Consider the following 18,737-nt stretch of genomic DNA (forward strand, 5'->3'; position numbering starts at 1 on the left):
CTATATGTAGGATAGCTTGCATTGGATAGAGAAATCTTTTTTTCGACGTAATGGATGGAGAAATCTACTGGAAGGATTGTCATATTTTGTACATGCAAAGCCAACAGTGACGTCTATTTTGTGTTTGTAGGTGGTACTAGATTAGATTGGGTGGTTGTGGTGTGGGCATGTGACATGTATTTCTTCAATTGAAAAAAAAACAGAAGTATTTTGTGATACATGATAGGATTAAGTCATCAAAAGTAAATTAATTGTGCTCTTCTTTGATAAATAGATGTGTTCGTTTCATGATAATTAGTCTAATTGGTGCATTTGACAATGGTACACTAGATGCAATATACTCCCTACTTCCCTAAATGTTTGACACCGTTGACTTTTTTAAACATGTTTGACCGTTCGTTTTATTCAAAAACTTTTGTGATATGTGTAAAACTATATGTATACATAAAAGTATATTTAACAATAAATCAAATGTAGAAAAAGAATTAACAATTAGTTAAATTTTTTTGAATAAGATGAACGGTCAAACATTTTTAAAAAAGTCAACGGCGTCAAACATTTTGGGATGGAGGTAGTATTATATTGTGTTTTTTTTTAAAAAAAAGTTGATTTGGTTCTCACTGTCTAATAGTCTGCTGATAATGTTCTAATGTATTTGGCAAACTAGTCCATAGATGTGGGACCCACATATGGGAGTCCATATTTATAGAAACCACCACAATGTAAGTAATTTAAGGTGGTTCCCACTGAAGATAAAAAAAATCAGCCGCGACTTATTCTCGTTTCCTTCGCGCAGGTTCGAGAGTCCGACTCCTCATCTATCGCTGCCCCCAAATCTCGCCCCATCCTGCGCCGCTGCACGACCTCTCCGCCACCGCCGCACCAGCCCTCACCACCGCCCCCGATTCCTGAAAAGTCCCCACGCCGCCGCATGCCCTGTCCGCCGTTGTCGCCGCCCCCCAATTCCTGACCTAAAGTCCCCACGCCGCCACTGCACACGCTATTTTCTGCCGCCGGCAGCGCACCAGCCATTTCTATCGCCCTCCATATCCTGAGGTGCACGCAGCATCGCTCCTCCCATTGGTCTTCCCCTCCGTCACCCCAGATTGCTCACTCCTCGTTCATGTATTTTTTTTCAGTGCGGCTACCTTCACGATGGGCTCAGATCTAGGCACCACGGCCTCGCGAATTTGCTCTGGAGGCTGCGGCGGTGCACAGATGGAGATGAAGGCGAACGACCGTCGACGGGTAGCCGGAGCAGAAGCTGCAGCACGCATGCACCTGGACCATTGGGTACATCTGGTATTGTTCCTTCCTATTCATAGTCAATTGTTCTTTTTTTTATTATTTTTTTGTTATCATGATGCTTCCTGTAGTACTCAATAATACTCATATGTGCATCTCTCCTTTGCGTGAATATTCACGTAAGACTTAGTTCATTTTCTATAATGAGGACAATTAAACGCATGCCTTTTACAGGAACCTTGATAATTAACTAGTCAAGTACAAGATTCATGACAAAGTAAAAGTATTGACGATAATCCTACTTACGAATACAAGTTATGGAAAACAAACTGACAGTCCTAAATTACATGGCTAAGGCAAACTAGCAAAGTAAAAGGCTGATAGGCATTTTTTTCTCATGGTTGCTGTCGATGACCACCGAACTTTTGCCATATATGCTCTATCAAATCTTCCTTCAGACGATGATGAGCTTGTTAATCACGAATTTCCGTATCTTTTTCTAGGACCTCTAAGAATCCATGGACTGGTCCATGATCAAGTCCTGTTAAATGCGGGGAATGTCCTTGTTCATATGTGTTGTCATCGGGTATGTCGTAGATGCCTCTCTCATCCTCTACTATCATGTTGTGCAAAATAACACATGCATACATGATATCTGCAAGTTGTTCCCATTCCCATAGCCATGCTGGGTGACGTATGATGGCCCAACATTTTTGCAAAACCCCGAAAGCTCGTTCCACATCTTTTCTTGCTCCTTCTTGATGAGCTGCAAACAATTTATGCTTAGCACTTAGAGGTCTGTTGATTGTTTTAACAAATGTGGCCCAGTCTGGATATAAACCGTCAGCTAGATAGTATCCCATATTGTATTGTGTCCCATTAATACTGAACTGAACGGCAGGTGCTCTGCCTTGTAGCTGTTCGGTGAACAATGGTGATTGGTCCAAAACATTAATATCATTGTTTGAACCAGCTGCTCCAAAAAAAGCATGCCAAATCCATATGTCATAAGATGCTACCGCTTCTAGCATTATAGTAGGTACCTTATAATCACCACGTGTAAATTGCCCCTTCCATGCTACTGGGCAATTCTGCCACTCCCAATGCATGCAGTCAAGACAACCCAACATCCCAGGGAATCCACGCCCATGTGCTACTTGAAGTAAACATTGAATATCTTCATTAGTAGGCTTTCATAGATATTGTTAGCCAAATATAACTCTTACACCCTTAGCAAAATAAATCAAACACTCTAGTGTTGTGCTTTCAGTGACCCCAAATGTTTCATCCATAAGATCAGCTGGTGAACCATATGCTAACATTCTGATGGCAGCTGTACATTTTTGCAGTGGTGATAGACCCACCTTTCCAAATGCATCTCGCCGTAGACGAAAATATGGAGACCAAACACCTAGAGCTTCAACTATGTGCAAAAATAGATGCTATCTCATGCGAAATCTCCTACGGAATTGATTATCGGTGTACAAGGGATTGGCAGAATAGTATTTAGCAAACAATCTGTTGTGATCATCTTGATGATCTCTATTGATGTACCTCCGTGTGTAACCCCCACGCCGAATAGAGGTACTAGCTGATTCTGCTTCCAATTCAGCCCCCAGCTCACCTTCAAGCTCTGCCTCAAGCTCAGCTTCAAGCTGAGCCTCTATAGACTCATCTGAATGACTAGATTTATCTTGAGAGTCACTGGACATCTTCTTTTCTGGAATGAGGGAGTGTGTGTTGTATGAATGAGGGAGTGGTGTCCTAGACTGCATCTCATATTTATAGCTGCTAAATACCAATAGCTATCTATTGCTTTATCTCAACAGCTATATTTTGTTTGCCACCTTTCTCAACAACTATATTTTGTTTGTCTTTTTCTCAACAACTGTACTTTGTTTGTCTTTTTCTCAACAGCAATATTTTGCTTTATGCCCTGTTCCACAACAGTTATAATGTACTGATATTATTTTGCTTTATGCCCTGTTCCACAACTGTCATGGACCTTGACATGGATCAAAACTAAGGATAAACAAAGGTGATTTCTCTACTGTTCAATAGGATTAATTTGGCTTACACATACACTAACAACATGGCCATACAATATAGAGCACCGACCTATTACAATAGCTAACTTAAGGGTTACAAATAGATTTACAACACTTCTAAATATGAAAATTACACTTTCAACACCTCTAAATATGACAAGCACAATAGGTAATGGTAGCACAAGCATCACTTGCTGATTATTTACTCCCCAGCAAGTTCTTTTGCTAATTGGTCCAGGACTCCTTCATGCCTCTTGTGCTGTGTTTCACTGAAGTTTGAAGTATCTTTCTCCAACAGTTTTAAGTAAGTCTGGTACTTCTTCTCTTTTGCTGATTTTATCATTGTTGTTGCTTTAAGTGACATAGCTTCATGATATAGAATCATATTCTGACTTGGTTGGTTGCCCAAAGGAGATGGTGCAGCATCTATTCCTTTTCCTTTTAGCCTGGCCTTTGCTAATGGTTTCCTCCTCTGTGTCTTGGTTAGATGAAGAAGTGTATGCTTCTGATGATGAAACCTTGGTCCTCTTATTTCCAGGACTATTCTACACCATTTAGGCAAATCCTTGACCTCTCTCCACATGTACTTCAAGGTGAAAGGTTTGTCCTTGTTTTCTTTTTTGAATATCGCATGGGCTGAGTTCATGACCATGTCATCAGATTGCCCACTCTTCCAGGTAGCTTTAAGTCTACCATATACTCCACATAACTTTGTTATATCTCTCTTCACATCACCCCAATGTGTCTTCAGTTGCTTGACTGACCTCTTGTGTCCATTTGTTGGCGTGTTGGTGTTGAACTCATCAGCTACAGCTTTCCAGTAATATTCTGATTTCCTGTCGATGCCTTTTACAGGATCAGTTGAGTGATGTATCCAATAGCTAAGAAGGCGTAGATTCTCTTCTTCAGTCCAATTTATGCGTGTACGCCTCTGTTGTCGAAACGACAACCGCATACGTCGAAAGACGTGGTTACTCAACAGTGCTTGGAAAAGAAGTAAAGTGTATTAATTAGAGAATTTTTCTTGGGATCCCCCTATTACATGGCCCTATGAGACTATTTATAGCCCCTATTACAGGTTCTTACTACTAGGGTTTTGGTTATACAGGGAAATTTACATGGTTACCCCTATAAAAGGGACATTTACATGGGTACATAGTGTAATTGAGGTTCATGGGCCCCTGATGGGTCGTCGGGCGATTGTCGGCCCAACAGCCCCTAGGCTTGATGGGCCGGAAAGGCTTCTTCGGCCCTCACGGGGGCGAGCTTTGCTTTGGCGAAGTCGTCCCCCTTTGGCATATACTCTTCGCCCTGCATCCTTCGCCCAAGAGGCCTCTGGCTTGGCAGAGTACCCGCGTGATCCCTTGCCTCTCGCCGTCCTTGTTCCGTAGTCTTCGCCATGGGGGGAATTCGCCCCAACTAACTTTGACGTCTCGGCTTGAATATATATATATATATATATATATACATATATATATATATATGTACATACATACATACATATATATATATATATGTACATACGGCAGATTTTGGTCGAACGGCCTCATGCCATACCGCCAACAAGCCCCTCACAGGCAAGGGTGAGATTGGAGCTTCGGCCGAGACCGTGCAAACCATGTGGTATGGTATGTGGCGCCCCCTTTCGATCGATGCTCGTTCCAAAACCTTCATTGTTCCTGCAAATAAAGTTTATTGTCTTTGCGGCTGGTATTGTTTTGCCGCTCTTCGCCTCCTGTGGGTGGTTGTATATTATTTTTATCTTTCCCGGGCCAAAAGGAACAGTAATGGGCCTTCTCTTTGTGGGCTTTTTATTATGTAGCCGGTCGATAGGAATTTACCGTTTCGCCTACCCTCGCGACACGTGGTGCTTTATTACTGGTGGGTAGGCGAACCGTTGCCTGGGTGGGCTATATATTCTCCCCCCATCCTCTTTTCACCGCCAGACTTGTCACTTTCACCGCTCGCGCTCTCTTCCTCCGTTCTTGCTCTCATGGCACCCTTTGGCCCTTTAGAACTTTCGTTCGTTTCCTTTGTTCGCCACTGCACACACCCTTCGCCACTGCATACATCCTTCGTCATGGCTCCCCGCAAGCCTAACCCCTCTTCGGCGAAAGGGCCCGACCCCGGCCGGATTGACGACGACACCACCGCCTACTTAGGGATTTCTCTCATAGACGACAATAAGCTAGGGAAGTTGGTCAGCTCTGAGGCGTTAGTCGAGGGACAGGCTTTCACCTCGGGGAAAGCCGTTGTACCGAAGCCCGTCGACAACCGGACGGTGGTGTTCACCATGTTTTTCGAGGCGGGGCTCCGGTTTCCTTGCAACACGTTGTTGCCGGAGATCCTTCGCCTTTTCCAGGTAGAGCTCCCACAGTTAAGCCCATCGGCGCTGGTCCGGATCGCTATCTTCGACTCGGTGTGCCGGACTTCCGGTTTTGAGCCTAGCGCCGAACTTTTCGGCCCCATATTTTTCGCCACCATGAATTCGAAGACGGTGATTACCCCGGCTGGGACGAAGAAAACAGTGTTCGGGAGCGTAAACTTTAATGTTCGCCCCGAGCGGTCCGATCTCTGGCCGGTGAATGCCGCCATGTCGAAGTAGGACCGCCATTGGATGGCGAGGTGGTTTTACCACACCATCCCCTTCGAGGCTGGTTCTGACTCAGCGAAGGCCCTCCGGTGCCAGCGTAGGGCGATTGCGCCGAACCGAAAACCCAAGATCGCCGTGGACGGCGCTATGGAGGCACGGTTCGCTCTGCTGCGTAAGGTTTGCTCCCGCCTTAGTTCGCATCTTTCCCCTCTCTCAATCATGGCAAGTCGCAGTAGATCAAGGCGAAGAGGTTGATGGTTTGCCGAAGTTGGTTCTCCCCGAGGGAACGAACGGTAAGAGTGCTCTTTCGCTACACACTCCTGCTTTTGTTATTTTGCTTTGTTCGATGCTTGATGTGGCTACACCTGTTATTTTTGCAGTGTTGACCCTCGACCAGGCTGACGCCGAAGCCCGTAGGATGATCGGCGACGTGTCAGTCGTCGAGTATAGCCAGCTGCTGACGCAACAAGCAGCTGGCCAGGCGAACCGGGTTTACAATGGCGAATTGCCTCCACGGGTGAACCCCCACAAGGCGGACGACGATGTAGGACCTTCGCGAAAGCGAACGCGTGGGCAAGTGAAGCTTGCCCCTAGGAAGCGAAGGGTTCCTGCTTCGTCCGATTCCGACGCCGACGATGAGGAGGACGTCGAAGAGCGTGACGGCGAGGAGGAACGAGAGGAAGATGAGGAGGCGGAGGTCGTGGCCGAAAAGGCCGCGGACGGGGCGGTCGAAAACCGCGTCGACACCCCTGGCTACACTCCTACTCCAAGTCCAGGTCACAACGAGACCGGGGTGGAGTCGAACAGCTCCCCCCTTCGCCGAAAGGATTTGGATGGGGCGAAGGCGCTAATTGCGTTTTCGGCAGGCAGGGCGGCGAAGGGAGGTCCGGTCAAAAAGATCTCAAAAAAGAAAGGACTTGTCGATGTCGCTCACGTCTTCAGTGACGACGAGTCTTCTGACGAGACTCCGACTTCGCCCACTGGCCATAGCCTGGACCTTTCGACCGCCCCCATTCTTTCCCTCGGCGCTGGTGGGGCAGGCGGTAGCGCGGCCGTCGGGGCTTCAACCTCCGCAGAACGAATCGTGACAACTGCGGCGAGGATCTTCGGTAGCCCTCTACGTCAACCGGTTGTTTCACCACTAGTCAAAGCGAAGGGGAAGGGTTCGGCCGTCGAAACATCTGCCTCGGAGTATTCCCTTGCGGCGCCCCATTTCGCCCCTGGCGATTTCGAGACCCGGGCAGACCTTATTCCCTTTGTGGAGGGAGTAAGCAATCTTGTCTTACCTGCCAGCACCCCGAGCTTATTCACCGAATTGAATGAGTTTGATGAGGGGTGTTCTGCTATTAAAAACTTGGTGGTTCGGGTATGCTTTTTCTCTCTTCCTGATTTTCCTCTTCTTTTTTACATGCCACATAATTAACATTTGTTCTCTTCGCCCGTTCCTACCTTGCATCCAGATTCTTGCAGCTCACTGTTCGACAGAGCGAACCGTGCGGGCCCGTCTTGACGGATTCAAGAACCGTCTTCGGGCCAAGGATGACGAAATAGGCCGCAAGAACTTGCAGCTGAAGGCCCTCGCCAACACCCTGAAAGAGGCGAAAGCCGAAAACAAGCGGCTCCAATCCGAGTTGGAGAAAGGAAAGGAAGCTAGGGCCGAGGTCGATCGCCTCAAGGCCGAACTGGAGAAAGAAAGAGAGGCCATAGCTGAGGTTGATCGCCTCCAGGCCGATTTGAAGAAAGAAAAAGCCCATTCCACCGTGCTGACGAATTATTATAATCTTAACGAGCCAAAGATGGAGGCTCTTCGCCTGGAGGTTAGCAAGGCCGAAGCGAACGCTGCGGCAGAGTCACAGCGGTTTTCACGGGAGATGGCGAAAACTACCGAATCCGCGAGAACGGCGTGCCAAACGCTTTGCCTCGCCCTTACTGACATGGGTGCAAAGGTGCGAGGGGTCCCTGCCGAAGATGCCTCAGACTTCGACTTCTCCGAGTGGACTCAGCAGGCCAGTGGTTCGGTTTCGGACTGCTCCAATGCATACGGCGATTGCTGTGCGCGTGTATCGGCGGCTTTTACTATGGGCCTTCTGCAACAGTTCGGCTGTGAGCACGTCGCCGAATTCCCTAACTATGCGAAGGAGGACTGGGAGATCAGTGCGCAGAACATTTCGCCCGAGCTTCGTGTGTGGCGAAAACAGTTCTGGTAGAAAGACGGCCGGTCCACCGCCAAGGCGCGCCTTTTGGAGCAACTGGCGAAGGCAGAGGCGGCAGACTGGTGCGAAGAAGAGGACGCGGCAGCTGAAGGGGGTGGAGGCGATGCCTAGGATCACCCAGAGGTGTGAGGCCCTCCGCCCCTTCCTTAGATTTTTGTAGTTTCCCTTCTTCTTTTTGTGTTTGCCAGGAATGGCGAACGATGTATATTCGGCAGGATGCCGCTAACCCTCCTTATTGTAGCCAAAATATAGCCCCTTGGATATTTTGAATATATGATTCTCTTAGCCACTTTTTTTGTGGTCGAAGTCTTTGGCGTATTTATGATTATACCCATTTCGCATTATGCAATACTTTCTCTTTTTTCGCCTATTCTCACTATGCAATTCGTCTTTTGCCCTATTTGCAATGTCTACCAGGGTGTTCGCCGAAAGTTGTGCATTTGACCCCCTTCTGGGAGTTGGCAAAATCAAAACGAGAATTTGTGGCATTTAAGGATTTGCCGAAGGTGCGATGCCCATTTCGGCCTGTTTATCATGAAATGGTGATAAACGGCCGCAGCTATAAGGTTTTTAAGGTTGTCGGGTGGCTTCGGGCGCACCCCAGGCGAACTTAGAAGACTACGATCTTGTCCATTCAAGACGTTTGGAGGATATGGCTCGCTTTTGGCGAAACTATCAGAAGACTGATCGGCAGGAGGCGATCTCCCAGCGTCGTTACAGTCTAGTCTGTGTTTTGCCCCCTTCTCCTCTTAGGGTTGTGTATGATATTAGTAGTGATGACGAACCTAGTTCGCCTAATTATTCCTTAGAGAGAGAGAGTGATCGCGGGGGCGAAGAAGTAATTTATCTGTAAGCTGGGCTGTAACGCCATTGCTCTTTTCCTTTCACTTGTATCGTTGTGATGGGTTTGTATTCTTCGATACATTTTTATTTAAAATCAATAAAGGTGTGTTTTATTTCCTTTTCGCTATCTTTGCATTGTCACTTCGCGTGCTTTTCGTTGGGTCGGAACGTGTCGGCCCCTTTGCATATATTAGCGAAATAGGTTTTGACTTTTCAGCTTTCGGCTTCCGTTTTCGATTCGCTTTGTTCTACGTTGTAGGAAGCACTCGTGCTTTCCTTTTGATCGAGTGTAACGGTGTTCGGCTAGTTGTTCTCTGAAACAAGCTTTTGCGGTTTCAATCGTTCGGCGAGCGATGCTTCGGCCGATTCGTTTTGCCCCCCTGGCCTTTTTCGCTGATCAGGCGTTTGGCTTGGGGTTTTTCCGCAAATTATCAATCGCACAAACAAATAAAAAGAGGGCAGAGGACACAGAGATTTTATACTGGTTCGGGCCTCCATGGTGGATAATAGCCCTACATCCAGTTTTTTTGTCTTTTTTTCATTTTCCTCTTTTTTTTCTTGCCGAAAGGCTTACATAGTGCCGAAGGGCTTACATAACGATATATACATTTTTACAAGTTGGCAATTTGGGTGCCACCCGTTCTAGACATAAAAACATTTGAGAGAGGCAGCGTTCCAGGAATGGTCGAACTCTTCGCCTTCCAGTGTCGCCAGTTGAAAGGACCCTGTCCTGGACTTGTGCTTGATGAGGTATGGTCCTTCCCACTTCGATTCAAGCTTGCCAACGGCTATCGGGTTCGCCTTTTTCCTTAAGACAAGATGACCAGGCAACAGCTCCGTCGGTCGAACTTTTTTGTTGTAAGTTGCCGAAGTGCCTGTGGCATACTTGCGCATGTGCTCGAGTGCTTCGACTCTTACCCTCTCCAAGAGTTCGAGCGACACCTCGCGCCCCTCTTCGCCCCTAGAGAACGTCACCCTTGGTGAGTTAGCCCCTAGCTCTATTGGGTCATTGCCTCGTCGCCATAAAGAAGCATGAACGGGCTGAACTTGGTTGGTCTTGTGGGGGTCGTCCGAAGGGCCCAAAGTACAGATAGCATTTCCTCTAGCCATTTGCCCTTTGCTGCCCCCTCAAGTCTTTTCTTTAGTGCTTCTAGGATCTTACCATTTGTACGTTCGGCCGTCCCATTTGACTGTGGGTGTGCGACCGACGCGAACCTGATTTCCAGGTTAAGCCCTTCGCACATTTCTCTGAACTTGTCAGAGTCAAACTGCTTGCCATTGTCAGTGATAAACTCTTTTGGTACTCCGAAACGGCAAACAATGTTTTTCCATACAAACTTCTGTACTGCTGCCGAAGTGATCGCTCCGAGGGGTTCGGCCTCAATCCATCGAGAGAAGTATTCAACAGCCACAATTGCGAACTTGTACCCGTTTCGCGCCACCGGGAATGGCTCGAAGATGTCCAGTCCCCATCTGGCGAAGGGCCAGATTGGTGCGATGGGCTGCAACTCATACTGGGGCGCGGCTTTGCTTCGGCCATGACGCTGGCAACTTTCGCACTTCTTGATTTGCTCAACACAGACTTTTAACACAATGGGCCAATAAACTCCTTGTCTAAACACTTTGGAGGCAACTGTTCTTGCGGCTTGGTGCACACCACAAAGCCCCTGGTGTAACTCCTTCGCCATTTCCTCGCCTTCGGCGAAAGAGATGCATCGGAGCAAGGGTTGAAGTACCCCGGAGCGATATAGCTGGCCTGAGACCATCTTATACCTTGTGGCTCTGAGTTGCAAGCGCTTTGCTTCTGCTTCATCTTCCGGAAGCCAGCCAGTTTCAAGGTATTTCACGAACGGTATTCGCCAGTCGCATGGATCTTTGCCTAGTTTCGCCTGGTCGATTGTCATGACCTCCAGGCTTTCCACAGGCACACTTGGTGCGTATAGGACTTCAAAAAAGATGCCTGGCGAATGTGGGCCTCCACAGGCAGCAGATTTCGCCAGGGCGTCTGCTTCCTCGTTCTGGCCTCTAGGTAAATGTTCGACCGTTATGCCGGTGAAGCACTTTTCCATGGACCAAACGGCCTCCAAATACCACTTCATTCCTTCTTCTTTTGCCTCGAAGGATTTGTCAACATGCCCTGCAACCAGCTTGGAGTCGGTTCGGATTAGCAAGTGCCGAACCCCTAATGCTTTCGCCTTTCTTAGGCCCAGAAGAATGGCTTCATATTCTGCTGCATTGTTGGTTGTGTCGAACTGCAGCCTTGCAGCATACCGAATCGGCACACCATTCGGCGAAGTGAGCACTGCTGCAATGCCTGCCTACCTGTGCGACCACGAACCATCAGAGTACATCACCCAGGGCTGTTCGACAGGCTCGGGCTCGGGGGCGAATGCTGGTGTCCATTCGGCTACGAAGTCAGCTAGCACTTGAGACTTGACAGTAGTCCGGGCAACAAAATACAAGTCGAAAGGGGATAGCTCTGCCGCCCACTTGCTAAGCCGGCCAGTAACTTCCTTGCCTCGGAGTATTTCGGCCAAAGAGTACTGCAATGGCACCATGACTTTATGTGCCTGGAAGTAATGCTTGAGCTTGCGCGAAGCCATCACCAGGGCGTAAGCAAGCTTTTCCATTTCAATATATCTTGTCTTCGCTCTTTGCAATGCTTCGGAGACGAAATAGACCGGTTTTCGGCCTGAATCTGTTTCTTGGACGAGGGCAGCACTGACTGCCACTAGCGAAGCTGCTAGGTATAGTAGCAGTTCGCTTCCTGGTGCTGGGCTGATCAAAGCTGGCGGGCTTTGCAGGTATTGCTTTAGCTCGTCGAACGCTGCTTGGCATTCGGGTGTCCAGTTGAATTTTCCCGCACCCCGGAGGGTCTTGAAGAAGGGCAAACCTCTTTCGGCTGCCTTTGAGAGGAATCGAGTGAGTGCCGCAATTCGACCTGCGAGCTTTTGTACTTCACGTACGCTCGACGGAGGCTTCATTTGCTGAATGGCATCGATTTTCTCCGGATTCGCCTCGATGCCTCTTTCAGAAACAAGGAAGCCCAACAACTTGCCTGCGCGAACGCCGAAAACGCACTTCTCAAGATTAAGTTTCATACCCGCTGCGCGCAAGTTGTCGAAGGTCTCCTGCAGGTCGGACGCGTGGTCGAAAGCCTTGCGGCTTTTTACGACGATGTCATCGACATAAGCCTCCACGTTTCGCCCCAACTGCTTGTACAGGACCTTGTACACCAGTCTGGCGAAGGTTGCTCCAGCATTCCTCAGGCCGAAAGGCATCCTGAGGTGGCAAAAGGTGCCAAATGGTGTGATGAAGGCTGTCTTGGGGATGTCGGCCGGGTTCATGTGGATCTGGTGATAGCCGGAATATGCATCCAGGAAGCTCATGAGCTCGCAGCCAGCTGTTGAATCCACGAGCTGGTCGATCCGTGGTAAGGGGAAATCGTCCTTCAAACATGCTTTGTTTAGGTCTGTGAAATCGACACACATGCGCCATTTGCCGTTTGACTTCCGGACCAGCACTGGATTCGCCAGCCACTGAGGATGGTCGATCTTTTGGATGACCCCAGCCTTGAGCAATTTTTGGACTTCGGCTTTTGCTGCTTCTTGGCGATCAGCGGACATCTTGCGCAGCTTCTATTTCCTTGGCTTGGCATCCGGCTTAACTGCCAAGTGATGCATGATGAGATTTGTCGAAACACCTCCTACCTAATCGGGGCCCCAAGCGAAGATATCACTGTTTTTCTTGAGTACTTCTAGGATGCTTGCCGCCACTTCTTCGCCCATGTCGCCCCCCAGCGATACGAGCTTTGCAGGGTCGGCGTCATCAATCTGCATCTTGATTATCTTGCCGTGAGGGGCAGGCTTTGGCGCGTGTTTCACCCGGTCATGCAGTTCAGCCTCAACATTATGTACTGTTCTGTTGATTATGGCAAGATCACCTTTAGAAGCGGCCGAAGGCTGAAGCCCCTTGACCACTATCACTCCTGTTAGGCCGGGCATCTTGAGTTTGAGATAATTGTGGTGGGAAATAGCTTCGAACTTGTTCAAGGTTGCACGGCCTAAGATGGCGTTGTAGTTGTAAGGGATGTCAACAACGTCGAACAATACTTGTTCTTCGCGCCTGTTTTCACCTGTGCCGAAAGCTACCAACAACTGTGCTTGGCCAAGAACTTGAACTGCTTCTTCGCCGAAACCACGGAGCGAGGCTGGCGCTGGGGTAAGGGCTAGGGTGGGCAACCCCATCTTGGCATATGCTTATGCGAAAATGACATCGGCCGAACTCCCTCCATCGACTAGGATTCCCCGAACCTCGAAACCAGCTATCTCGGCTGAGATCACCAAAGGATCTTGATGCGGGAACATTACTCCTTCGGCATCTTCTGGCCCAAAAGAGATTTGCTGGTTCAGATACTGCGGAGCCCCTTCGCCTGCCGAAGTGATATTGTGGATCGTTCGTAACTGCATCTTCTTTTGTCGCTTTGACAGTTGGATTGGCGGGTCGGCCCTTGTAATCACTTGGATTAATCTGCGCTGTGCATCTTGGCGCTGTTCGGCCGGGGGTGCCTGTTCTTGAGCTACTTCACGAGGTGCTTCGACTGTTGCTCCCTGCTGCGGCCTTGGATCTTGCGCGTTGCCACGTTGCCGAATGTTTCGGCATTGCTCCGTGGTGTGCTAAGAGCGCAGTAGAGGTATTTTCGGACCTTCTTGCGGACAGGCTACTGATGGTTGCTTGCTTGCTAGGCGTCGAATTCCTTGCGGAGGGCTTGCACTTCTTCGACAACCATCACAGCCTTGCCCGCACGGTCGGTTCTGAACTTCCTCCAGGTCATGGGGGCTTGACCTTGCCTTGGCGGTTGTCCTTGGATCGCCGGCTGGGGCTAGCGAACAATGAGAGGAGGTGGTTCGGCAACTTGAACTTGTGCTTGGGCTTGAGCAGCGGCTACGGAAGCCTTATCATACTCAGCTTGTATAGCTTGCCGTCGCTTGGAATCCTCCTCGCCCCTTGCGAACCCGTCAATGATGCGAAGTAGGTGCTCAAGTGTCTGTGGCTCCTTGTTGGCGATTTTTCTTGTGAGTTCGCCCTTGAGTAGACCAACCGAAGCGGCGTTTATGACAGACGCCTCGGTTATGTCTTGAACTTGGCACCGGACTTGCGAGAAGCGACGCATGTACTCCCTTATCGACTCCCCCGGCCTCTGGCAAATGCCGAGTAGATGCTGTTGCATCTTCGGCTCCTCATAGGTACCTTGAAAGTTAAGGACAAAGACATCGCGCAATTGCTCCCATGAGTAAATGCTATTGGCTGGCAGATTGAAATACCAAGAACGGGCGATGCCGCCTAGAGCGAGATGTATTACCTTTGCCTTGGTATTTTCGTCGCCATGAGCCGCTTCGATCGCAGACTCATAAATGGAGAGGAATTCCTTTGGGTCAGTTTCGCCTAAGTAGCGTGGAACGGGTGGGAACTTGAACTGGAGTGGGATTGGACGGTTCTTGATTCCCCCACTCAACGGTAGCCCCTTTTCGCCCCCCCCCCCCCCCCCCCCCCGCTTTGTTCACGGCACCTTGCTGTGGGTACGGCATGGCAAAGGGCGAAATCACGGCTTGCGCGTGAGGTTGGGCCATGGCATTCGGCTGCCCCGCTCCGATTGGTGATGCTTGCTGAGCCGCCATGGAGGGGTCGAAAGTTGGCTGTGACCATGTCATGGCGACCTGGTTTGCTCCGAAGCCTGACGTTGGTGCTTGCGGCCGAATGGTTGGTGCCTGAGCAGCATTGATGAAGTCGAACTGCGGTCCTTGACTCCACGGCGAAGCCCCTTGACCTGGCCGATTCGACTGCAACCAACTAGGCGCACCTTGACTTGTATTCCCCTCCGGGTGAGCCGAAGGGGCTGTACCTGAAATGTTGTGGGTTTGGCTAAGCTGCTGAAGGAAAGCGTGGAGCTGCGCCTGCAGAGCCGAAGCCCCTTCTGCCATTGTTTGTGGTGCTTGGCCAGGCGGTTGAGGGTGTACTTGGGCAGCGACCGGTTGAGCTTGCAGTTGCATGTGAGAGGCCGGATGCGCTGCTGCGGTCGATGGCTACCCGGCGAAGTACATTGGCGCTTGCGCGACTTGTGGCGGAAGGGGCTGGGTTGGCACTTGTGGATAGACTTGGGGTGGGATATAGCCTGCTGAATACTGGAGGATTGGAGCCGAAGCGACCTTGGACCGTCTTGCCGCCTCGTATGCTTGCTGTTGTTCTTGCATTTGGCGAAGCATGTCTTGGAGTCACGTCATGTTCTGTCGCATGGCTTCCATGTCGGCTTCGGTTTGTGTTTCAGGGTTAGGGTTGACTTGGGCTTGCACAGCAGTGAGCGCAGTTGGGGCCGCTGCCGGCTGCGACGGAGCAGCTTGGGGCACCAGCAGTTGGCTTGTCGAAAGGATCTCCGCCCTGGTCTGGAGTGCCCTTGCCGCCGCAGCCGCCTTCGCCATGTCAGCCACGTTCGGCACCTGCACAGAGGTGGCAGGGGCCGAAGGCGGTAGAGATGGCGCAGGTGCAGAACCAGATGGCGCTCCTCCATCTTCGGCAACGAACGCCGAAGGCTCTGCTCCCTCTTTAGCGGCCATATCCGCCCCGGCTCGCTTTCCTTTCGCCTTGTAACCTTCTCCTTCACGACCTTCTTCGGTGGCATTCGCTCTCAGTGGTTTCGCTCGGAGGTCCCCACGGTCGGCGCCAGCTGTTGTCAAAACGACAACCGCATACGTCGAAAGACGTGGTTACTCAATAGTGGTTGGAAAAGAAGTAAAATGTATTAATTAGAGAATTTTTCTTGGGATCCCCCTATTACATGGCCCTATGAGACTATTTATAGCCCCTATTACAGGTTCTTACTACTAGGGTTTTGGTTATACAGGGGAATTTACATGATTACCCCTATGAAAGGGACATTTACATGGGTACATAGTGTAATTGAGGTTCATGGGCCCCTGATGGGTCGTCGGGCGATCGTCGGCCCAACAGCCCCTAGGCTTGATGGGCCGGAAAGGCTTCTTCGGCCCTCGCGGGGGCGAGCTTGCTTAGGCAAAGTCGTCCCCCTTCGGCATATACTATTCGCCCTACATCCTTCGCCCAAGAGGCCTCTGGCTTGGCAAAGTACCCGCGTGATCCCTTGCCTCTTGCCGTCCTTGTTTCGTAGTCTTTACCATGGGGGGACTTCGCCCCGACTAACTTTGACGTCTCGGACTTGAATCCCCACTCTTCGCATAGCTTTCGGCAGATTTTGGTCGAAGGGCCTCATGCCATATCGCCAACAGCCTCTTTGGTTCTTCTTCACTACTGCTGCTTGACTCTTCAATTGTGACATGTTGTTTCTCTTTTTGTCTTGCAGGGCATGGAGAACTAAACTCAGATCCATGGGAAGAAGTATTGGCTGCAGCACCAACTGCAGAGCTAAATTGCAGCACAGATGGTGGCCTGTTGGCTGCAGCTCCAAACTGCATAGTTGGTAAGGAACCAAAACTCTATTGTAAATGAAATCCTTGATAGCTTGATGGAGTATATGGCAGCCAGCTCCCTTGGTGTTGAACGCCTTGAAATCTTGGAGGAGAGTGACCAAAGGGTGGCTGATTTATTGGAGGACCAAAAGGGTTGAAGTTTTGCAGATAATTTGGTGATGCAAAGAGAAACTGAGATTGGGGTGTAGGAGGTGAGATATGGTCACTACTCTCAGAGTATTGGCTTGGGGAGTCTTGATTCGTGAAACTTGAGATGCTTCTATGGGAGGGATCCATTGGAACTAGTTGTGTTCTAGCAAATTGATGAATGGAGATGGTGTATGTTGCTTCAATTTTTGTAGGCACAATGTTCAGGGGTGTATGTATGCTGTTTCAGTTTTTGTAGGCACAATTCAGGAAGCCAACGGCCAGATGCCAACGGTTACAACTTGTTTTGTTTAATATTTATGAACAGTACCACTGTACAACTATGTTTTTTTATGGTCTTCTTGCCTAGCCATAGTGCTATGGGCAGCTTTTGCTATTTCCCTCCTATTGACTACTTTCATAATGTGGTTAGGTAGCTGAATGGATTATTTTATTGACTATGGACTGGTTTTGAACAACATTGTTGATGCCCTAAGCTGGTAGACAATCTACTAGGAATAGTTTGTTTGCAATTAATACATGGTCTGTCGGCAAAAAAACAAAAGAATTGTTGGCACTCTTCTACCGGTGAAAAATATATGTAAAAACTTTTGTCAACTGCTAAACCCCTGGTAGACACTCGTGGCAGAATTAGTGTCGGTAAAGGTCTTTCCCAACAGACTAATAGTTGTTTATCCCGCTAGACCGAGTGCTTCTATATCTATGTTATAGTGGAGTGCGTGTTCAATAATTCGCGGGTTCACTTCTTTAGAAATTAAGTTAGAGGACTTTGGAACTCACAATTTTTAAAACATGTGAATAGAAAAGATGTATGATTAAAATGTCATGTCACCTTGAATCCAAGAAATGAAAAACACAGGAAAAACTACATAAGGAACTGTTTAGATGCAGCACATGCAACCCATATGATTTGGAAAAGAGTGATAAACACAAAAGGAAAATTTCAAGAGGTCGATGCTTATGCTAAGAATTCTACAAAATTCGCATAAAACATTGCCATTCCATAGGAATTTCATAGCAATTTTACAGATCCAATCCTTTATTCTTAAAGGGTCTTATAGGAATTTTTCCTAAATTGAAATTACTCGTTTATTCCCTTTGTTAATTCGAAACAAGCCCTAAATAGAATTACCGAGTATCCACTGAGGCCTTGACCCCGTTGACCGAGTGTCCATTAGAGCACCCCACATATATTTTGATCCAACATTTTGCACTCAACACCCTAAAATCTAGAAATAATATAAAATCTCACCCCATCCCCACTCATGCGTCATGCCCTCCTCGCTACTTAGCCAATTCCCACCCGATCCCTCTCCCCTCGCCTCCTCACCAGTGGCGGTGCCAGCATCGTCTCTCCCTTCCACCTTTCGCCGGCGCCACCTCACCCCTCCTTCCTCTCGTCAACGCCTCTCCCTCCCCCAACTCGCCTCCAACTCCGGCTGCCACCGCCTATTGCCTCTTCGGGCTCTCCGAAGCAAGGAAGCCTCCCCACTCTCCAGTACGGCCGTCGTCCCCCTCCTCGTTGCTTGGACAGGGCAGATTGAGCCACCCTTTTCGGAGCAGGTGCATATCAAGGTGGCGGTAGTAGACATGGAGCTCGGTGGCGACAGACTTGGAGCTCAGCAGTGATGGATATGGAGCTCAGTGGCAACAATCTCGTTGTCCGTGGCACTTCACTGGCTCCTTCTTCCTCTCTCTCGTAGGGAGATGAGGTTCTTCTTGGGAGCTTACACCAGTTGCCTACGTGGAGTGAAATCTCCTAGATGAGACTAAATGTCACCTAGGTGCATTCTGAATGAGCTTATGAAAAGTAGTGCGAAGGTAACGATTTGGCCGTTGGATAATCGTATAGGGTAGAATTAAGTTTGTCTGTCAAGGTTAAAATCACCACCACCAATCTTCATTTTTTTAAGTACTAAATTTTCATATTATAAGTTATTTGATTTTTTTTTCTTAGTTAAAGTTCTTTAGGTTTAACAAAGTTTATATAAAAAAAATTAGCAACATATATAACACTAAATTAGCTTTATTAAATTTAACATTGAATATATTTTAATAATATGTTTGTTTCGTATTGAAATTATTAGTATATCTCTCAATAAACTGATTAATAAAAAATCCAAACAACTTGTAATATAAAATGGAGTGA

General features: G+C 48.7%; 1 protein-coding gene across 1 annotated transcript; it reads left to right on the forward strand.

Moving 5' to 3' along the window:
- The first annotated feature begins 1,642 nt into the window (after window positions 1-1,642).
- LOC127753312 (uncharacterized) lies at window positions 1,643-16,706 on the forward strand. The gene is made up of 5 exons (XM_052278797.1): window positions 1,643-1,831; window positions 3,273-3,283; window positions 3,532-3,597; window positions 16,315-16,431; window positions 16,497-16,706. Exons 1-5 carry the CDS (start codon window positions 1,643-1,645, stop codon window positions 16,576-16,578), a joined length of 465 nt encoding a protein of 154 aa, XP_052134757.1. The 3' UTR covers window positions 16,579-16,706.
- Window positions 16,707-18,737: the final 2,031 nt, after the last annotated feature.

Source organism: Oryza glaberrima, chromosome 10 (assembly GCF_000147395.1).
Source record: "Oryza glaberrima chromosome 10, OglaRS2, whole genome shotgun sequence".
Classification (NCBI taxonomy): Eukaryota; Viridiplantae; Streptophyta; class Magnoliopsida; order Poales; family Poaceae; genus Oryza; species Oryza glaberrima.

Bases quoted from the DNA above. Each gene is read 5' to 3' on its own strand.
- LOC127753312 (XM_052278797.1), top strand. From the start codon at position 1,643: ATGGTTGCTGTCGATGACCACCGAACTTTTGCCATATATGCTCTATCA. The intron at 3,598-16,314 runs GTAAGTCTGGTA...TTTGTCTTGCAG, and splicing joins TCTTTCTCCAACAGTTTTAA to GGCATGGAGAACTAAACTCA. The intron at 16,432-16,496 runs GTAAGGAACCAA...TATGGCAGCCAG, and splicing joins AGCTCCAAACTGCATAGTTG to CTCCCTTGGTGTTGAACGCC.